The sequence below is a fragment of the Macrosteles quadrilineatus genome, unplaced genomic scaffold (genome assembly GCF_028750875.1).
Source record: "Macrosteles quadrilineatus isolate MER2022 unplaced genomic scaffold, UCM_ALF_1.0 Scaffold_1__1_contigs__length_201487025, whole genome shotgun sequence".
Classification (NCBI taxonomy): Eukaryota; Metazoa; Arthropoda; class Insecta; order Hemiptera; family Cicadellidae; genus Macrosteles; species Macrosteles quadrilineatus.
In genome coordinates this window covers 12944306-12963857 of record NW_026542594.1, presented here as the reverse complement: position 1 = coordinate 12963857, position 19552 = coordinate 12944306, and the positions used below count along the sequence as shown (strand labels likewise).

Genomic DNA, 19552 nt, shown 5'->3' with positions numbered 1-19552 from the left:
GTTAATTCATTCCGTGTTAAAATAAATACTGTAATAATTAGCAATTGTTCGATTTCGAGCAACGGATTTAGTTTGTTTTAGTCGGATTTTGTTGGTTATTAAAATCTCTGACGGACACATAAAACCCAAAATTATTGTGTTACAGTATTATCTAGCCAGGTGTGTTGATTACATAGGAAATTAAAAAATAATACTGATATAATTTCTTGCAAATGTAAGTGAGTCTGGGATCAGCCCCCAATGTTAACGAAAGTTCTTTTGATTTCCATGATTACCAAAAGCTTAGCAATGTTAAATGTGGTAATCATTTGAAATTAATACGATTGAATCCGATATTCGTCAAGTCCTTTAGTTGTCCGCACTCTTAAAATATGACGAACACAGGTCTTAGTAAGATTTATGTAGACCAACCACACTTGTCATTCCTTTAACAATCAATAGACAATCATTAGGAAATAAGTTTCTATTAGGATGTCAGCAGTAAATAAACACATTGTAATTTCTGCTAAAGCGTATAATATTAGATATTTATGTTACCGCAACAACAGTTATAGTCTATATTATATGTATAGGTAGATGGGTTGCATATAATGGTTACATTCCAGTACAGACAGACGCCATCTTCCTTGCACAGCCCTTCAGTACCACAATGTTGGCACCCTCAGACACAGAGGCACTGCCTGTGATGTTGCGATACAGCCCTTCTATCCAGTTGTTAGCCAGCGCCCACAACCCTCCATGACAGTCTTCCTGCAGATCGTTAGGTGTTCGATACCAAGCGTCATCTCGCAACACCAACCTCTGGGTTTGAGGAGTCAACCCTTTACGCCTGTGAAAGCTGAAGGTTAATCTTACAGTAGTACATGTCACACCAAGGCTGTGCATTCTAGAAACCGTGTTTTAGATTCCGAAACGTCTTGAAATTACCGCAGAGTTCCTTGGCTAGTGAATGCTATGTTAAACCATGCGCTATAAATATGAAAAAAAAATCTCGAACAAAAATCTTCAAACTATAAAAAAATTACTGCATTTATTTTTTCCCCAAGTTAGTTATTATGGTTGCTAAGAATGAAAGAGTATTTTCCTTCAACAACACCCATGTATTTCACTAGCACTACCAGTACCACCCTCCTGATTCCCAAAGTAATAGAGACGTGACATGGCTTGGTTATCCTATATATAATACGAGTAAAGTTTGAATAATTGTCAACTAGATCTGGGAATCGGCCCTAACAAAAACGTTTATATTTACGGAATAACTACGTTCTGTGTCAAAAATAAGTTCTAGACTAGTGGTATAGCCAGGAAAAATCTATTTTTGCCATAATATGAGTACAAACTTTTGAAAATTTAACATGGGCCTTATGAGAAAACATTCCCCCATAATTGTAATTTTGTTTACATTTTAAGACATAACGTGACGTTCTGTACCCACGGGCACCTCAGCTTGCGCATGCGCAGAAAGCTCTTGAAGCACTTTCCGAGGTCCAGGTGACTGTTACTTCTGAATCTGTGTGTATTGATTCATTGATTGGCTTCTGACATACAATTTTGTCAACTTGTGACAGAGAGAAAGAGAACGACTCGACTTTGCTCCAGTTCATTAAATCGTTTGATGTATAAGAATTTGTATTATATTATACAACTTGAGAGAGTAATGAGTTTTTAATCCATGACAAAACTATTCTTATATAAGCCTCAGCCTCAGCTTTATTACTGTTTATTTAATACTTTTGCCAATATAAAAGAGCGATATATCTTATTTTTTATATTTTTAATGGTTTTAATAATAATTGTCATCACTAAATTACTCTTTTCGTTGGTTGTCGTGTCGTGTCGTTGTCAATAATGTCGTCTGATTCTGACTGATGTTACACTGAATCGGTCATAGGGAAAATAATGAATTGTAACCTAACTTACTACTAGCACCAACTAAGAGTATTGCAATTAGCAGTGTGGGATGATTGCACTGGATAATTTAGCTATCTATTTCAGAAAAATAAAATTTAAAATAGATCAAACACTAGTATTTGTTCTAAAGTTTAAGCCGTATTGAGATGGATCCTTTCAGGTTATCCTAGCCTGAACAACTGGGTTAGTAACTTAGCTTGACTTGGTTGTTCATCCATGTTTTGTTTATAATCAATGCCTATAGTCCTCGCCACACTAAGTTGAGGCAGCCAAAGGCCGTACGTACTAGATACACGCCGTGCGGCTTTGGGCTGCCTCAACTTAAGGCCCCCTTCACACTGGGCCACCATGGTGGTGACACTGGTGGCGACACCATGGTGGCTACGTTACATTAGCATTGATTTAAATGGGACATCTTCACACTGAGCTTTGGTGGCGCGTTTGGCCGCGCGACCAGAAATGCGGTGGCTCGGGGTTGCGATTTTCAGAGACACCAGTCTGGTGGCGCCACCACGTCGTACCATGGTTTCTTATCGGACTGTTCACATTGGAGCGACTGGCAGCGCCACCAGTCACTACCAGTGGGCATTACTCAGTATACTAGTTTCTAATCTTTTGAAGTTGTTAAGGTAATAAATATGGGGAAACGATTTTATTGATATAACAAAATGTTTAGGTACTCTATTTCATTTACATCTTTTCGTCATTGCAATATATACATTGAGTCAAGGTATTGCAGTGTTATTAATAAATGGTATATTAACTATGTTTTTATTTAATTTTCCACAACAATAGTAGAAGTTTCTCTTCTGGAGATATTTTATCTTTCAGACGTCCCAGAAGCTCATCAAAACTTAAAACACTCATTCTTGAGTAAGTAGTAATTGTGAAACGTGTCAGGGTTATTTCTAAGGTCTTGGTAGTGAATGAAAAAAGTCTCTCTGGTTCTTATATCTGATAAAAACGGATGAACAAAAAAATACGTTTTTTTCTTATGTTTTCACAATTTCAAAAATAAATATACGCTAAGCATCTGCCTCTTCGACGTCCAACTGTGAGCTTTGTGGCTGCAGCTGCACTGGTGGCTGAACTGGTGGTCCATGCGCATTTTGACTAGCCACCAGTGTCGCCACCGGTGTCGCCACCATGGTGGCCCAGTGTGAAGAGGCCCTTAGGGTGGCGAGGACTATAGTAGATTAAAAATTCCTTATTCCGCTATGTTTTGAAACTGATATCCATAGGCCTTAAGCCTTAATTTTTGTTTTAAGTACTGGCACTGGGTACATCATTAGGTAACTCGGTAAGGTTGGTTTTTATAAATGGATAATTTCATGAATCACTAATGCCCTATATCTAGGTGTGTTCAGTACATAATGAAACTCTCAAAAAATTACTTATCCTAACCCAAATAAAATATAGGTAGCTTTATTAGGCCCACAGAGGATGAGTGTTTATATTACTTCTCTGTGGTGTAAGTTATGTATGCCTTAAGATGGCTATAAGTTTAGGACTAGATATCAAATAAACTCCCAATTAACTTATAGGTCTAGCCTGTTATTTGTCAGTGTCAATAAAATAGTGCAATTAGGCCTATATCGAGGACAGCCAAACTTGGATATACAACCATGTTTTTACCTAAGTTTCCTTTTTGGTACTCACCAACAAGGATCAACCCGGGAAATGTTTACCCCTTAGTCGAGGTAGACCTAGCCTATGTGGCTTAGCTACAAAACTTTACTTAAATAGGTTATACGTTTTAAAACTGAGCTAAGTTTGGCAAATTGATATGATATAACATATCCCAAGTTAAAACAAAGTTTTAAAATAGTGGTGTAGCTTGCGTTGCCTGTCATAAAATGTTGCAAACCGACAAATGTCACCAGCTCGAAATTTCTCTGGAGAGTGGAGGCTATCTATTTTATTTTAAGCATTATAGCCTATGTTATCTGTACCCAAGACTGCGATGATTTTGAAAAGTGTGTAGGGACTTTTCTCCTAAACTGCCTAAAAAGTTTTAAAATGTATGTGTTGCAGCGTGTCGTGTGTCGACAAATGTTACAAAACGACAAACTTCAAAACTTGAATTTGCTCTGGAAGCTATCTATCCTTAAGCATTATAGCCTATATTATCTGTAGGCATACACAAGAGTGTGATGATATTATAAGTGTCAAGGGTTTTTCTCCTAAACTAGGCTAGGCTACCTACATTTTTGTGTGAATAGGCCTAAGGAATACAACTCAACCAAGCCAAAACAAAAACTAAATATCCAGGAAATATTCGTCAATGGAAACCCCAATCAAGAACCGCAAAAGATTCTTCAAGGTTAAAACTACTCATTATCCAATCCTAAAATGTCTTTTGTATAGATAAAATAAATACTTAACTCTTGATTTGATGTCAATCAATATTTTCATTAATTATGTATTAATTATGTAATGTAATTATGTAATTAATTTTCATTAATTACCTATACACCATAACGGTGTTGTTATTAGGACAATTTGTTCTATGAAAGCGTGTAACATAAGGTATTTTAAATTAAAGCTTAAATTTATTATTATTTATTCCTTAATGTTTAGTTTCCCGAGCAAAGCTCGGTCCCCAGGTACTTTTACCTAAATACGACTAACGACGAGTGTGTAGAGAATGTTATGCTTTGTGTAGCTTAAGCTTTAACTGACAAAGACTCCCAGCCGCAACAAAGCGACAGACGCCAGTGTCATTCAAAGTGGTTTGTCACTGTAGTTGTTCGTGCTGGGTAAACTTATCCAACATTTTAGCTTGACATAGACATAGATTTTGTTCCTAAACGGATTATGTGGTTAAAATTTAATATTTATCTTTTTATATGTTGTGTCATTTGTTTTTTTACATGCCAATCCGTAGGCATGTAATAAATACCATAGGCTTACGTGAGCCAATACGTAAGACTGAGAGCCAGTATATGACTTATGAGTAGCCCTTATACCTAAGATACAATTTGAAACTTGTTGCGACAAACAAAAATAACTTACTGTAACATTACGTTCGATAGCTCAATAGAAAAACAAAAATAATATACAATAAATAATTTAACAAAGAATACAAGAAATAAATATAACAATAGATAAATGAAGCAATTTAAAATATGGCTAAGAGCAATCATTTAACAGACTTCAGATACGGTTATTTCCTAGAAAACAAAAAATAAACATAAATTAACTTGTATAATGATTTGTTTTTATTTTGCTGTTCAGCCTAAAAAGTTAATTTTAATTAGGTTATAAATTAACTTGAAGGAGAAAGCACATTTATTTGTACAGTGCATAAAGCTGGTTTTGAACGGAAATTTTTGAAATAGGGCCTAAACAAATGTCTACTATTAGCATTTTATTAGCGAATTTCTCCATAGGGAAGTAGCTATTACCGTAGGTTGGCACGGTAAGACCTAGGCCCAAGACCAATTTACTTTTTCATTTTGATGCCTCCAGAGTCCAAATACTATTCGTTAAAATATGTTATATGTATGTCCGTGAACACGATATCTTGAAGGTGTAAGGCGGGATAATCTTGAATGAGTTCATGAACCAGCATGATCGGACCAAGGGAACTGGGTTTTATGGGGTAAAAGTTGGGTTTTCCCATTTTGTCCCTCAAAACATATTTTTTTATTTTCTTTCCAAACCATTTTGTAGAGCTTAATAAAAAAAAAACAAATAATTTAGTATTTCTATGTTATAACTACTGTTGTAGATTGCTCGTTTATGGGCATATTTTCATAAAACTTTGCAAATTTATTTATTTTATACTAAGCTATTATTATTTTACAAAAAAACACTTTATTAAAACTCCTCCCAGTAGCAGCAAACCTAAGTACTCGTTAAACCTAATGTTACTTAGATATATTTCAGTGAAAATCAAATCAGGCAAATGGAAATTCGCTAATTCTGCAGGTTTGCTGCGGCGAGGTATATTTATTTATTTTAAGTAGATCTAGTTATTGAAAAGACAGTATGCTAAACATGAGATATAAATAAATTTCCATAAAGGTTATTTGCAGGACATTTTAGTACACGTATGCCAAATAGGCCTAATTCACAAACAATTTTAACTCTTAAGCCAATATCTTCATCCAAACAGTCACACAGTTCCTATGTATCTTCCCTGCCAGCTGGAATGTCATATACTATGTTCTTATACTACTTGAAATGATCATCAGAGCAGAAGAAATTTCTGGACTTTTTTGTCTCTTAATGCTATGTCCAGGTAGAAAACGTAGGATTTGTCCTAACCAAAGTCGTAATGCATCAACTAAAAAATTTAAATGCCTCAAATAATATGCTTCTTGAACATTTGTTTTGGTAGTTGTTGAATTTTCTGAAGGTCAAAGCACAAACTAACAACATATACGTCAGTTCTTTCCTTCATTATCGAGTAAAATACATCCGTCGGTAATTTATGAACTATTTTTTTTTTCAATTATGATGGCCACACGTTTATCAGACCCTATAAATGATTTTATTATCTTCAGGTCCAATAAAGAACACGAGCTGCACACGTCACTAGCAGGGGATTTGAAGCCTATGTTTATTAAGTCTGATACGAACTCTTTTTTTTATCGTACTTTTACTGATAGGTTATGGATCAAATCGTATCCATGGCGAAAACGGAACTTAGGATTTTAGCTACTGTATACAATACTTTACCCTATAATTCTTGAAATATCACAAATTTGATCTCCTCTACGTCGTGTGTGGATAATGTATCTTTCTTTTATTGCAAACTTTACATTTTTCTGTTGAACAACCAATACCCAAGTAGCAAAAATCGTTGGCAAATCGTTGGCCCAACGTTTCTGTCGATCGTTGGCCCAACGTTTCTGTCGATCGTTGGCCAACGGTATGTTTTGGCACTCAGTCTTACGGTTGGCCAACCAACCAATTTTTGCGGAAGGGCCAACCATCCCATTGGGCATAAACATAAAAAACACAAAATAATAAAGATTTTGTATGAAAAGCATAATTATGAGTTGAGTAAATTGATTAAATAGTTAATAAAAGCTTATTTTGAAAATAAAACAAAATAAAATTTTTTCGGCCGGGACGGGTCTCGAACCCGGTACCTTCGTCATGTGAGCCTCACGCTTTACCTCTGAGCTAACTGTGCTTGCTGATTAAGAGTGTTTTCAAGTGGTGAAAGAGTAGCCGACAGGTGCAATGGTCACAATTAATACTTTAAATATTTTTTATGCTACAGTTTAATATGATTCTGTTAATCTGTTTAGGCCTCAAGTAGTTGAATTGTTTTTCTGGTAGTTGGAGAGGATAATAGCAGTATTTGAATATAGATTATTTAATTACCATTAAATTGGTAGGCTACTATTATAATTGATTGTTATATAATTAATTAATCTTTTCTCTATAACTATTAAAAACTTGCTTAAATAAGTTAAAGAATATTAAAAAAATAATAATTATAATAATTATTATATGTTAAGCAGGTGTTCCCCACTGTATCTAGTATTACAACATCATCTGACTACATTCATTATTGATCCAAATTTTTACAATATTTTTCTTATATTCTGCTGCCATACCATTTATGTACTTTTAAATAAATCAATTTGTTAAAATTCGTTTTAGAATGTTTTATACTTAAACCCAACGAATGCCCAACGAAGGCCCAACGATTCTTTCCTTTGTAGGGCCAACGAATACCAGTTTCCGTTGGGCCAACGTTGGCAAATCGTTAAAATTTCTGCCAACCATTTCCCAACCGTGCCGACCATTTCCCAACGTTGGGACAACGATGTGTGCTACTTGGGTACTTACGTGTTCCAGCAATATAGGGAATTCTCCTGAGTCGTCCCATACAGCATGACGTCGGTCTGGGTGTTGTAGACAAGGTTGTTGGACTGTGATCTGTCCCCTCTGTATCCCACGACACGGTACTTGCTGGTGTCCGAGCTGAGGGTTTTGTCTCGCAGAATGTCCGTGGAGACTGCGAACAGATGACGACCTCCGCTGCTGGCGAAATAGAGTGTTCTGTCACTCTTGTGTTCCAAACAGGGTGACAGTGCTAGGGCGGCCACTCCGTCGTTGAGAAATGTGTGTCTGACAATGGAATGTACCTTAGTTAATGTACTATGCTAACTTGGTTATAAGGTGGTCGTTAAGGTTTAGTTTACTCTTAACAAATAAAATATTTAATAGTCTACTATGATTTTTCATGGGATACGATGACAGATGGTAGTCCTAAATTTTATTAATTTGAAGTTATTATTTCACCCGTGTCTTTTTGTAGGTCTAATAACTTTAATTATGTGTCTATTTGTTTTTATTTTAATTTATTATCGAGAGAAAACTACAGAGGTACGAGAAATTGATCTACAAGTAGTTATACTGCATAAGAGTCATAGTCATTTTGCCGTTTTGACATTTTTATTTACGGTCGGTCGTAATGTTCTTCCAAAGTTAAGGGCGATATGGATTAGTCTAAAAATGTTATAAATAAAAACGAACAAGGTTAATATTTTCTGTATTTTAATTACATCAACTAAATTTCCATGAAGACAAATTTATCACTTCATATTCTGCCAAACAGTAGTTGTTCAGTAAACTTTAACCATTCATATTATTTAACACTCTATGTTTTATTTAATGTACATCTCTTTTCCTTGCAACTAACATGTGTTCTTAATCAAATTAAATTATTCTCTATTGCTAACACATGTTGCGTATCAAAAAGTAAATAAAACAGTGTGCTTGTTCTCCTATCCCAAAAGTGTGTTTATTTTTTTCTCATCTTATAATCTCCATTTAATTTCATTCTCTACAAAACATTCATTGGTCCTAATCGAGCCTGGATTTTGAATTTCAGTCTTTGGATTCAATTTCAGAACACTTTCAAGCTATCGAAATATCTTTATTTTATCATTCAATCTCTTTATGTTTCTCCCCACTCTCATAGTGTCACAAACTCTATCTAATTCTTAGTAAAGTTTCACTCCATCTGTTTTGTCCAATATGGCTACCAGATCAATTTCACTCTCAAACTTCAACAAATCAACCCTTCTCATACAAAATTCTTTTGAAAAGATTCTCAAATCTGTACAAGAGCTTGAAACACTTTCCCCCTCAATCTTGTCAGTGATACAAATCAGAACTTTAAACAACTTCTCGAACCAGTTAGAAAAGAAACATGAAGCCTATGAAAATTACCTGGAAAGAGCCTTGGAACATATATCAGAAGAATTAGATTTGGATGCAGTAAGTGACACTGAAGACAAACTGCGACTGCTATTCGTCGAAGCCAAGTCTCGGATTGAAGCCCTTCTCCAACAGCAGCCGCAAGATGTTCCAGAAGAAAGTAAAGATTCAACAAGAATTAGTGACATCTCAGCTTCATCATCTGCTCACGTAAGACTCCCAAAACTAGACCTCATCACGTTTGATGGTTCTCCTCTACAGTGGGTAAGTTTCATCAACTTATTTGACACTAGCATCCATCTGAATGAAAACATTTCAAACGTCACTAAATTTCAATATCTTCTCAGCATGCTCAAAAATGAACCACTAAATCTCGTAAAAGCTTTCAGTATCACTTCAGCCAATTACTCAATTGCCTATCAGCTCCTCAGAGACAGATACCACAACACCCGAAGGTTAACTACACTTCACCTAAACAAACTGATCGACCTACCGGACATTTCCTCTACCTCAAACAAATGTCTCAGAACGTTCCTCAACTTGTTTTATGAACACACAGAAGCACTTAAAGCTCTTGACTGTGACATTACTTCTAACTCTAACCCTCTGTTGTCCACCATACTCTTACGAAAACTAGACAATGACCTTCTAAAACAACTAGAGGCTTTTAGAATTAATATAAAATGCGAAACACATTCTCTACCAGAAGTAGTCGAAATAGTCAAGTTTCTTAATCAAGAGTGTAACCAAATGGAAGACGCTGTGTTACATACCAAGTTTGCTCAAAGTACGAACAACCACAATTCAAATTTTAAACCCAAATCTTTCACATCCAAGCCCTCTTTCATTCAAGCTCAGAAAGTTACAATGGTCTCTACTCCAACTCCATCAAATCAAGACAACTCAAAAAATCCTTTCTCATTTCCCTGCTTTGTCTGCTCATCAACTGGCCACAAGGTTTATGCTTGTCCTAGCTTTCTCTCTCTTTCTTCAAATGAACGTTTTAAAACCGTAAAGGACAACAACAGATGTGTCTCTTGCCTCGGAAAACATGATGTTAAAACATGTAAGTCTAAAGCATCTTGCTTCAAATGCCACAAACGTCATCACACCTTACTTCATTTTGAACATGACAAGACATATCAAGGTTCTACATCATCACAACCATCAACCACTCATGTTTCGAATGAAAAACCTACCGTATCTCTTTGCTCACAGGAAGCCAGTCCTGCTAATCAAATCCCTAAAACTGTAATTTTAGGCACAACACTGGTTAAAGTTACTGCTCAAAATAACGTTTCTCATGTGTTCAGAGCATTGATTGATAGTGGCAGCATGTGTGATTTTATTAGTGAAAAAGCTGCTCAACTACTGAATGCACCTCGTTTCAAATCCAACTTACAAGTAGTTGGTCTTTCTCAATCTCCAACTCTCACAAAGGGTATTGTGAACCTCACTGTTAACACACTGGCAGGAAAATTAGTTGCATCCAACCATGAAGTGCACATACTTGATAAAATATCTGTCAATCTCCCTAGATCTCAAATATCACAAAGAGTTCTATTGAAAGTAAAACCTTACCCCCTTGCTGATCCCAGCTTCCACTCATCAGGGCCCATTGACATGCTGATCGGAGCTTCTCTCTTCCCTCTTCTTTTAACGAATGAAAACTATTCTCTCGGCCCTAACATGCCTAACATGATGGGAACTCACTTTGGCTTTGTTGTTATGGGGAATGCACCTTGTTCAACCGATTCCCAGCCTGCCAACACTCCATCCATCTCTCTGCTCTCAACGGTTGACAACGAATTGCATAACTCTCTACAGAAATTTTGGAAATTAGAGGAATTATCTGTACCCTCAAAGATATCGGTTGAAGAGCAACAGTGTGAAGATCTGTTTAAAGCTACCCACTCTAGGGACGAAAATGGCCGTTACTTAGTTTAGCTACCATTTAAAGAAAATCATCCACCTTTAGGATCTTCCAAACTCATCGCAGAACGACGTTTTCACTCACTTGAACGACGTTTTACACTCTCTCCTGATTTGTATAAATCTTACTCTGACAATATAAATGAACACATCTCTCAAGGTCATATGGTAAAACTACCTCATCTAGATATCAACTCTCCTCACTATTTCTTGCCACACCATGCAGTTGTGAAACCATCCAGTACCTCAACTAAACTCCGAATCGTTTATGATGCAAGCTGCAAAACCAGCTCTGGAATTTCCCTCAATGATTCTCTCATGACCGGCCCTAAATTACAGACCAACATTTGTGATATATTGCTACATTTCAGAATACACAATATCGTTTTCACTTGCGATATTCGCCAAATGTATCTTCAAATCTTAATCAAACCTTCCGATCAACTGTTCCAACTCGTCTTGTGGCGTGACAATCCCTCTGAAGATATATCCACATACAAACTCACTCGAGTGACTTTTGGAGTAAATAGCTCACCCTACTTAGCGATTCGTACCCTCCACCAGTTAGCTGAAGACGAAGGTAAAGACTTCCCTGAAGCAGCAAATGTCTTGCGCACTCAGACTTACGTAGACGACATTGTAACTGGAGCAGACACGGTAGATGAAGCAAAGAACCTTCAAAATCAACTCATTCAACTACTCAACCGTGGACACTTTGAACTTCGAAAATGGACTTCAAATTCTCCCGAGCTTCTTCAGTCTCTTCCAGACACTCATAAAGACTCTCCAGTCTTTCTTGAAAATACACCTGATCCCCATTTCTCAATTCTTGGCCTACACTGGTCTCCAGACTCGGACAATTTTTCATTTCATCTCAACCTACCGCCAAAAACACTAACTAAACGTCACGTTCTCAGTCTAGTCGCTAAAATATACGATCCTTGTGGATTTCTTAGCCCATGTACTATGACAGCGAAATGTTTTATTCAACTTCTCTTGACGACCGGTCTACAATGGGATGAACCTCTAACTCCAGAACTTAGTGCAATTTGGAGTAACTTTATCTCAGCGATACCAGCACTTGCAGACATTCAGATCCCTAGAGCATTGAAAATCTCTCCAAATTCTAGTGTTGAACTTCACGGCTTCTCAGACGCCTCTGAACGTGGGTTTTCAGCTGTTGTCTATGTACGATGTTCCCAACCCAACGGAGAAGTGACTACACGTATGGTTTTATCTAAAACTAGAGTCGCCCCTCTCAAGAAGGTGACTCTTCCACGATTAGAACTCTGCGCTGCCCACTTATTAGCTCAACTCGTAAACTTCTGTTGTTCTTCATTCAAACCCTTAATTTCACTCAACCAATGTTATTTGTGGTGTGATTCTTCAGTAACCTTGACATGGCTTCAAACTCCATCTTACAGGCTAAAACATTCGTGGCTAACAGAGTCGCCCAAACACAAGAACTTGTCCCCTATCACTGTTGGCGTTACATCCCTAGCAAGGAAAACCCTGCTGATTGTGCTTCAAGAGGTATTCTAGCCACTGAACTTGTGTCTCACCCCCTTTGGTGGTCAGGGCCTTCTTGGCTTTCTCTTCCCCCTTCAAACTGGCCTGATGTAACTTTTTCACCTACAGATATCTCAACATTAGATGAAGTAAAACACACTCCTCTAACTGTACTTGTGTCAACTACCACTGATTCTACGCTGACCAATCTTCTCATTAAATATTCTTCATGGGAACGACTTCTTAGGATTTTTGCTTACGTCCTTCGTTTCATACACAACTGTAAAGGTTCTGAAAAACGCCAAGGTTTCATCTCAACACAGGAACTGAAAGACACAAAATATCACATTTTTAAACTTGTACAAAAAGAAGTATTCACAGAAGAAATCAACTGCCTCAAACGGAAATCATTTTGCTCCACTCGTTTACAACGTCTTTCACCTTTCATTGACTCATTTGGATTATTGCGTGTTGGAGGACGTCTTTCTCAGACATCACTTCCTGAAGATGCTCGACATCCCATTATTCTGCCAAAAAAGCATCATGTGGTAAATCTCCTCATTGACCACTACCATATCTACAATCTTCATTCAGGCCCTCAGCTTACTCAAGCATTACTTTACAAACATGTTTGGATACTGTCTGCCCGTTGTGCCATACGCTCTCGTATCCATAAATGTGTCAGATGTTTCAAAGTCAAACCTAGAAATGTGTGTCCTCTCATGGCTGATCTCCCTCAGTCTCGTGTAACTCCTGCTCGACCTTTCCTCCACACCGGCATAGATTATGCAGGGCCTTTTACTGTAAAAATCTTCAACCTCAAGGCAGTGAGACACATAAAGTCATACTTTTGTACTTTCATCTGCCTCGTCACGAAAGCTGTACATTTGGAAGTAGTAACAGACCTAACGACTGAATCTTTCATTGCTGCAATGACTCGATTTGTATCTCGCAGAGGACATTCTTCCGACATTTACTCGGATTGTGGGTCCAACTTCATTGGTGCTGACTCTACCCTACGCAAGATTGTTGAAAAATCTCTTTATTGTCAAGACTCCAAACGGAAGATTCAACGATTCTCTTCACTTAAAGGCATCAATTTTCATTTTAATCCACCAGCCGCTCCGCATCAAGGAGGATTGTGGGAATCGTCTGTAAAGAATGTGAAACATCATCTCCGTCGAGTAATGGGAAACTCAGTCTTAACACTCATTGAATTCATCACATTGTTGACCCAAATCGAAGCAATGCTCAATTCCCGACCACTGACACCTCTTTCAAATGATCCTTCGGATCTCGCAGCACTGACTCCCGGACACTTCCTGATTGGTGCACCCCTCACAGCAGTACCTGAACCTAATCTCCTGACAGTTCCTGAAAACCGTCTCAAGCAATGGCAGCTAGTTCAAGCATTTCATCAACGCATATGGCATAGATGGCACCTAGAATACTTAAACAACTTGCAACAACGTACCAAGTGGACTCGGAAATCAAAAAATCTTGAAGTGGGTGACCTTGTTTTGGTACATATGGACTCACCACCTCTCTCGTGGCCTCTCGCTCGAATTACAGCAGTTCATCCAGGGGCTGATGGGGTTGTGCGAGTGATAGACTTAAAAACATCAAGTGGCAACCTCAGAAGATCTGCCCACAAAGTGTTTCCCCTGCCAACTGTGGATTCGTGAACTGTTTTTGTTGAATCCACTGGGGATTCAAGGCCCCCGGTATGTTCAGTAAACTTTAACCATTCATATTATTTAACACTCTATGTTTTATTTAATGTACATCTCTTTTCCTTGCAACTAACATGTGTTCTTAATCAAATTAAATTATTCTCTATTGCTAACACATGTTGTGTATCAAAAAGTAAATAAAACAGTGTGCTTGTTCTCCTATCCCAAAAGTGTGTTTATTTTTTTCTCATCTTATAATCTCCATTTAATTTCATTCTCTACAAAACATTCAGTAGTTCTTAATAAAAAATAACATCTAACAAAAACCTATATTTTATGTTTATAAAAGAGGGTCATAGATATATTGCTGTTTTGTTACTTGATTTAAGAGTTTTTGTAAAAATTTAAGGGTTGACTTTTGAAGGGGTTTATTAATCAGTTTTAATAGCAAGGCAGACAAAAGAATCACTAAATGGGATAGAGCAATCTTTAAAAACCTATAGTCTCCAAAACTGAAATGATTTATTTTCGTGTTTGATGTAGTTTTAGGACAAGGATAGAGAAAAGACAAACTTTTCCTCAATATACATACACACCATAAATATTTCTTAATTTGAAATAAACTTGGAACGACCTTTGATTAAGTATCCTACCTATATCCAGCAGGAGTATCTAAGAAGGCAGAGAACGGATCCATTACAAAGTAAGGATGCCTGACCCGATGAGAGGCGTTCCTGTGTAAATCCACCACAACCACGGCGTAGTCAGTCAAGTCACATATATACACAACGTAGGCATCGCCGCATTGGTCCACCACGAGGTTGCTGAAGGCGGAGGTGTCTGTGTAGTCGTCAGGGGCGAGAGTGTACAAGTGACGAAGGGTGTCAGAGGGTAGGTGTACTTTGAACAGTCTAGGGGGATGTCTGCGGACCCTCACGTCGTAGAAACTGTCCACGCCGTCGTCCACGAAGTACATGTGATAGTCCTCGCAGGAGGTGACCGCTCGGAACACAGAGACAATACTGTTGAGAGTGGGAGGATACGGTCTTAGTTTGGGAGATTCTATGTTGGTTACATCTAAAACCAATCAGATAATTTGGATGTAATTTTTGTAAAAGAAAAGGAAAAAGCATAAAATAAACAATTTCATACAACTTTCTCCATGTGAATATGGACCAGGTAATTTTAATCTTGCTCATTCTTTATTCCTTTGATACAAAATCTCAATTAAAGGAATAGGGTGATTCACTTCACATAAGAGGGGGTCAGGTGCATGGAAGAACGCGGCTGCGTAACAGCAACGTTGTTAATATATAACTTAGAAATTAAAGGAAAAATATCTTGAACCGTTTCATGAAAAATATCACTACTCAAATAAATTTTAGAATTATAAAAAAAATCAGGTTAATTAGATACAACAAGAGTAGTTTTGAAAAACAGGTTTTAGTGTTGAAATTTATTTTTGACCGAATCATGGAGAAACATCCCAACACATTGCTGGAACTGTTTCGGAGGAGCTCCAATTAGGAGCCCCATTACATTGACAATTAATAATTCATTGTACTAGTTAGTTATAAGTACAATGTAGTTTATTCGTTCGAAGCTGTCATATTCGGTTAAATTTGCTAAAACTCTTAAAGAAGAGAGTTCTTTTTAGGAGATATATTCTTTGGTTAATTTTATCAAGTTATGTTATGACGGATTTTGACAAGTTATGTTATAGTTTAATTATTTTTTTACTCAAATAGATTTATGATATTGTACAATTTAAGCTCCGTAAAATTGTAGATTGTAAACTAAATTTCAACATTTATGTTTGAAAATGCAGTATTACTTACCATTCATGTAAATGAAATTAACAGTGGAATACGTTCCTTTAAACTGATTGGGGCAGAATAAGAACAGTCTGTCCCCATATGGAAGGATAGACCAAACAGTCATTTTGGAGGGATCGTATGAACCATTAGCAAGGGCGGCGTTTTTGGCAGCGTCAGAGGAAAAGAGTATATCCACCCCTGGCCAAGACACCACCACGTGCATACGGCCGTGGGTTGGGGGTGAGCTGCAAGCACATCCAAGGACCTGAAAATTATAAACTTGAAATATGTCAGATATGTAATTATAACATTTTCTACCGAAGATTATTAGAAATGGCAAGTTCGTATAAATTATTAGTTCAAACTTTACTGATTGGTTTTTGAAATGGTACCAGCTCCCCAAGGTTATTTATTACGAGGGATTTAGATCACTTATAAACCTCCTGCCATAAGAGAGAGTGTCGTTTGAAATTTAATAAAACTAGTGTACCTGTTGCTCGAATTCGAGCAATTGCGAAGCATTACAGGCGACTCGCGAAGATTATGGAAATACTCACGATCTACACAACAGTTAGATATAATCAAAATATTTTGTAAATATCTTGTCTTTTCTCAAAAAGCTGATCTTGTTTTTTAGTGTTTCTACAAATTTTTCCCTCTCATAGCCGCATTAGGTTGTCTATAATAACGATTATAAATGAAAAAAAAACATTATTTATTTTCTTCTACTTGGTTATGTTCTATGACTTTTTCTATGTTTCCATTGTTTGCAAATCGGTTATTTCAATGATTGTTCAAGAAATGTAGCATGTAGCATATTGTTAATTCAGTTTTATTTTTAGCCTATATCAAATTGTCCAGGATTTCTCGCTTTTTCCATTGTAATAATTTCACCAACCCAAGTTTCGTCTACAGATGCAATACGCCAAAGAATATCACCTACGTACAATCTCCAAGAAGTGGTAAAAAAGGCAGAAACCAAGCCATACAATAGATATAAGTTAACTCCATAATAAATAATTTTAAGAGTTACTATGATATTAGGATTTTCCACTGATTTGGTAATAGAACATTATATTGCAAAACATGACACGATGCAGAATAAAATCGATTTTAAAATCAGAAAAACCCATTGCAAATACTGTACTTTATTTTGAAAAATTCAATAAATCACAATTTAAATATTAACAGCTGTTTCATTAAAAAGTAGTGTAGAATCATGCATATGGTAAACAAATTTGAAGAGGCAACTTTAAAGGCTTCTGGGGCAGAGCCCCAAGGGAATTTACCTCGTTCCTCTTTTGATGGCTCATCTATAGACCAAGACCTTTCTTTAGAGACCCCTACCAAGTTTCTACGCCCAGCCGTTCTCTCAAATTAGCTGGGACAAAAACCCAGTTTTTCCTCCATAAGAATAACATGGGATGGGAATTCAAAGGCCACTGGGGCAGAGCCCCAAGGGAATTTACCACGTTTCTCTTTTGATGGCTCATCTACAGACCAAGACCTTTCTTTAGACACCTCTACCGAGTTTCTACGCCCAGCCGTTCTCTCAATTTAGCTATGACAAAGAAAAACAGTTTCAAATTAATATATAGATATTTAAAAAAATAAAATGTAAAATGAGATTGGGTAAAATAAAATAAAGCATTTAGCCTTTTATACACCTTACTAATCTAATATCTAACTACAGTAACATCAGAAGTAGACTTACACACTCTAAAAGAACGAACCATATCATTGTAACGTTAGCACAAACATGTATGGTAATCAGCTGATTATCATAACACAACGACCACGACGATTTCACACTCACGAGCTCGCTTAAATATTTATCGCAGCCACGACCTCCACTGCTACTGTCATGCAGTTTGTTTCAATTAGTCATCTTAAGAAATTAGATCCTTCCATACCGCACCGCTTGATAGTAACTCCATAAATAGTGAAAATTTAATATAAAAAAAAACGTTTTAAAAGAAGTGTGATTAAGTGTTTGATTAAAAGAAAAAGAAAGTAGTCAAATCATCTAAGAAGTATTAATATTATTCCATTTGATGTGGAACCCATAAAAATATTTGAATCAAATATTTCAATTATCATGGATTGTAAATTACATTACATGGACGATGGATAATTTTGTGGCTACTGTAAACTGGTTGGTGAGGACTCAGTGAAAATAAATTGGCGTAACCAACCTTAATACTTAACTTACTGAACTTACGTGTTACGTTAAAAACTAGTTATTCTTCCCACATCTAAAAGTTGAACGGTAAAATAATGTTTTCAACATATTCGTTAGCCACTGAGCTATCTTAAATTGGTCCATGCCTAAGTTATTTGAAAAGCAATTTCACAAGTATATGATTTAATTTTTTATTGCATTCAAACAAACAAGCAAGTTAAGAAGAATGAAAGCTTAAGCTTGAATTGGATAAAAACAGGTAACCATAGTAATAACAATCTGCTAACCAATCAGCAGCTCTCGCTCGTTCTGTTTTATGATAGCGCTTCCACATTATTATGCATATATTATGACGCCACAGCTTTCCTTTGCCGTACTTTCTCATCACTACAAAAATTTACAACAATCAATTAATTACATGATCAGTGTTTTTACTATCTTATCAGTTCCACAAGACTGCTGTACTCAAGCTTTTAGTGGATGATGATTCTCAAATTCAAAAATAGTTCTGTTCTTCTAGCTGTTTAGTTGGGTTGCAAACTATCATTCCACGTCATTATTTTGCATACACATAATATACCTATGTTAAAATTTACTTTCGAATCCTAATTAACTTATAACTCGCAGTTAACAAACAAAAATCAATCGTTCACTTACAACAAAGGAATGATTTTTCTTGATGAAATATGTTTATTTTGTAAACATTTATACATGTAAAATTTTATTAATAGAATATTAAGAATGAGTTTGAAACAAAGTGGTTGTATTGCAGAAGCGGTAAAGTGCCCTAAGCATCTCGCTAATCGGCCTTAATCCATTCAAAGCTTTTTTTGTGGCTGATCATTCTGAGAGTCGGGCAAACAGCTAAATTAAGTCATACATATAATTAATTTACTAACTAAATTAAAAAGTGTATACCAGCAATATATAACTACATCATATTTATTATTTTACAAAACTAAACTCTTGGTCACTACAGTACTACACAATCTAAAAGGCAAAACAGAGGTGATTTTCTTGTTACAGCCTAATATCGTGCACACTAGATATACAGCAACAATCCAACCTCCGCACTCCGAACACGCTTCATCTACATTCGTGCTGCAGCACACATGGATGGTCGCTTTCTTTGTTCATGGAGTCGGAGGAAATTAGACGGAAGGTTCAGCAATCAGCAATCAGCAACTAACATCAGCACTTTCACTGCAGATCGTGCTGATAGTCGGGTAGTGTGCACCGGACGGAAACTGAAAGTGAATACATTTTAGTGGTCAGCTCAAATATATACCTTGAGGCAGTCCATGGTCCGCTTCATGTCAGTGAGAGTGCTGCGTTGTTCT

The 19552-nt window shown here is 36.6% G+C and overlaps 1 protein-coding gene across 1 annotated transcript; it reads right to left on the bottom strand.

The window, feature by feature from the left end:
• Window positions 1–521: 521 nt before the first annotated feature.
• On the bottom strand, window positions 522–17777 carry LOC128982762 (protein yellow-like). The gene is made up of 5 exons (XM_054401723.1): window positions 17745–17777; window positions 16052–16295; window positions 14867–15290; window positions 7723–8004; window positions 522–829 (listed from the first exon to the last, which is right to left on the bottom strand). The coding sequence occupies exons 1-5, from the start codon at window positions 17769–17771 to the stop codon at window positions 595–597; spliced, it is 1212 nt and encodes a 403-aa protein (XP_054257698.1). The 5' UTR covers window positions 17772–17777; the 3' UTR covers window positions 522–594.
• Window positions 17778–19552: the final 1775 nt, after the last annotated feature.

What these genes read in the sequence shown, in the direction of transcription:
- LOC128982762 (XM_054401723.1), bottom strand. Translation starts at nt 17,771, where the DNA reads ATGATATGGTTCGTTCTTTTAGAGTGT. An exon ending in GGTTCGTTCTTTTAGAGTGT is followed by an intron (nt 16,296 to 17,744) that starts GTAAGTCTACTT and finishes TATAATTTTCAG; the next exon opens with GTCCTTGGATGTGCTTGCAG. An exon ending in TCCCTATATTGCTGGAACAC is followed by an intron (nt 830 to 7,722) that starts GTAAGTACCCAA and finishes CAGCTTTCACAG; the next exon opens with GCGTAAAGGGTTGACTCCTC.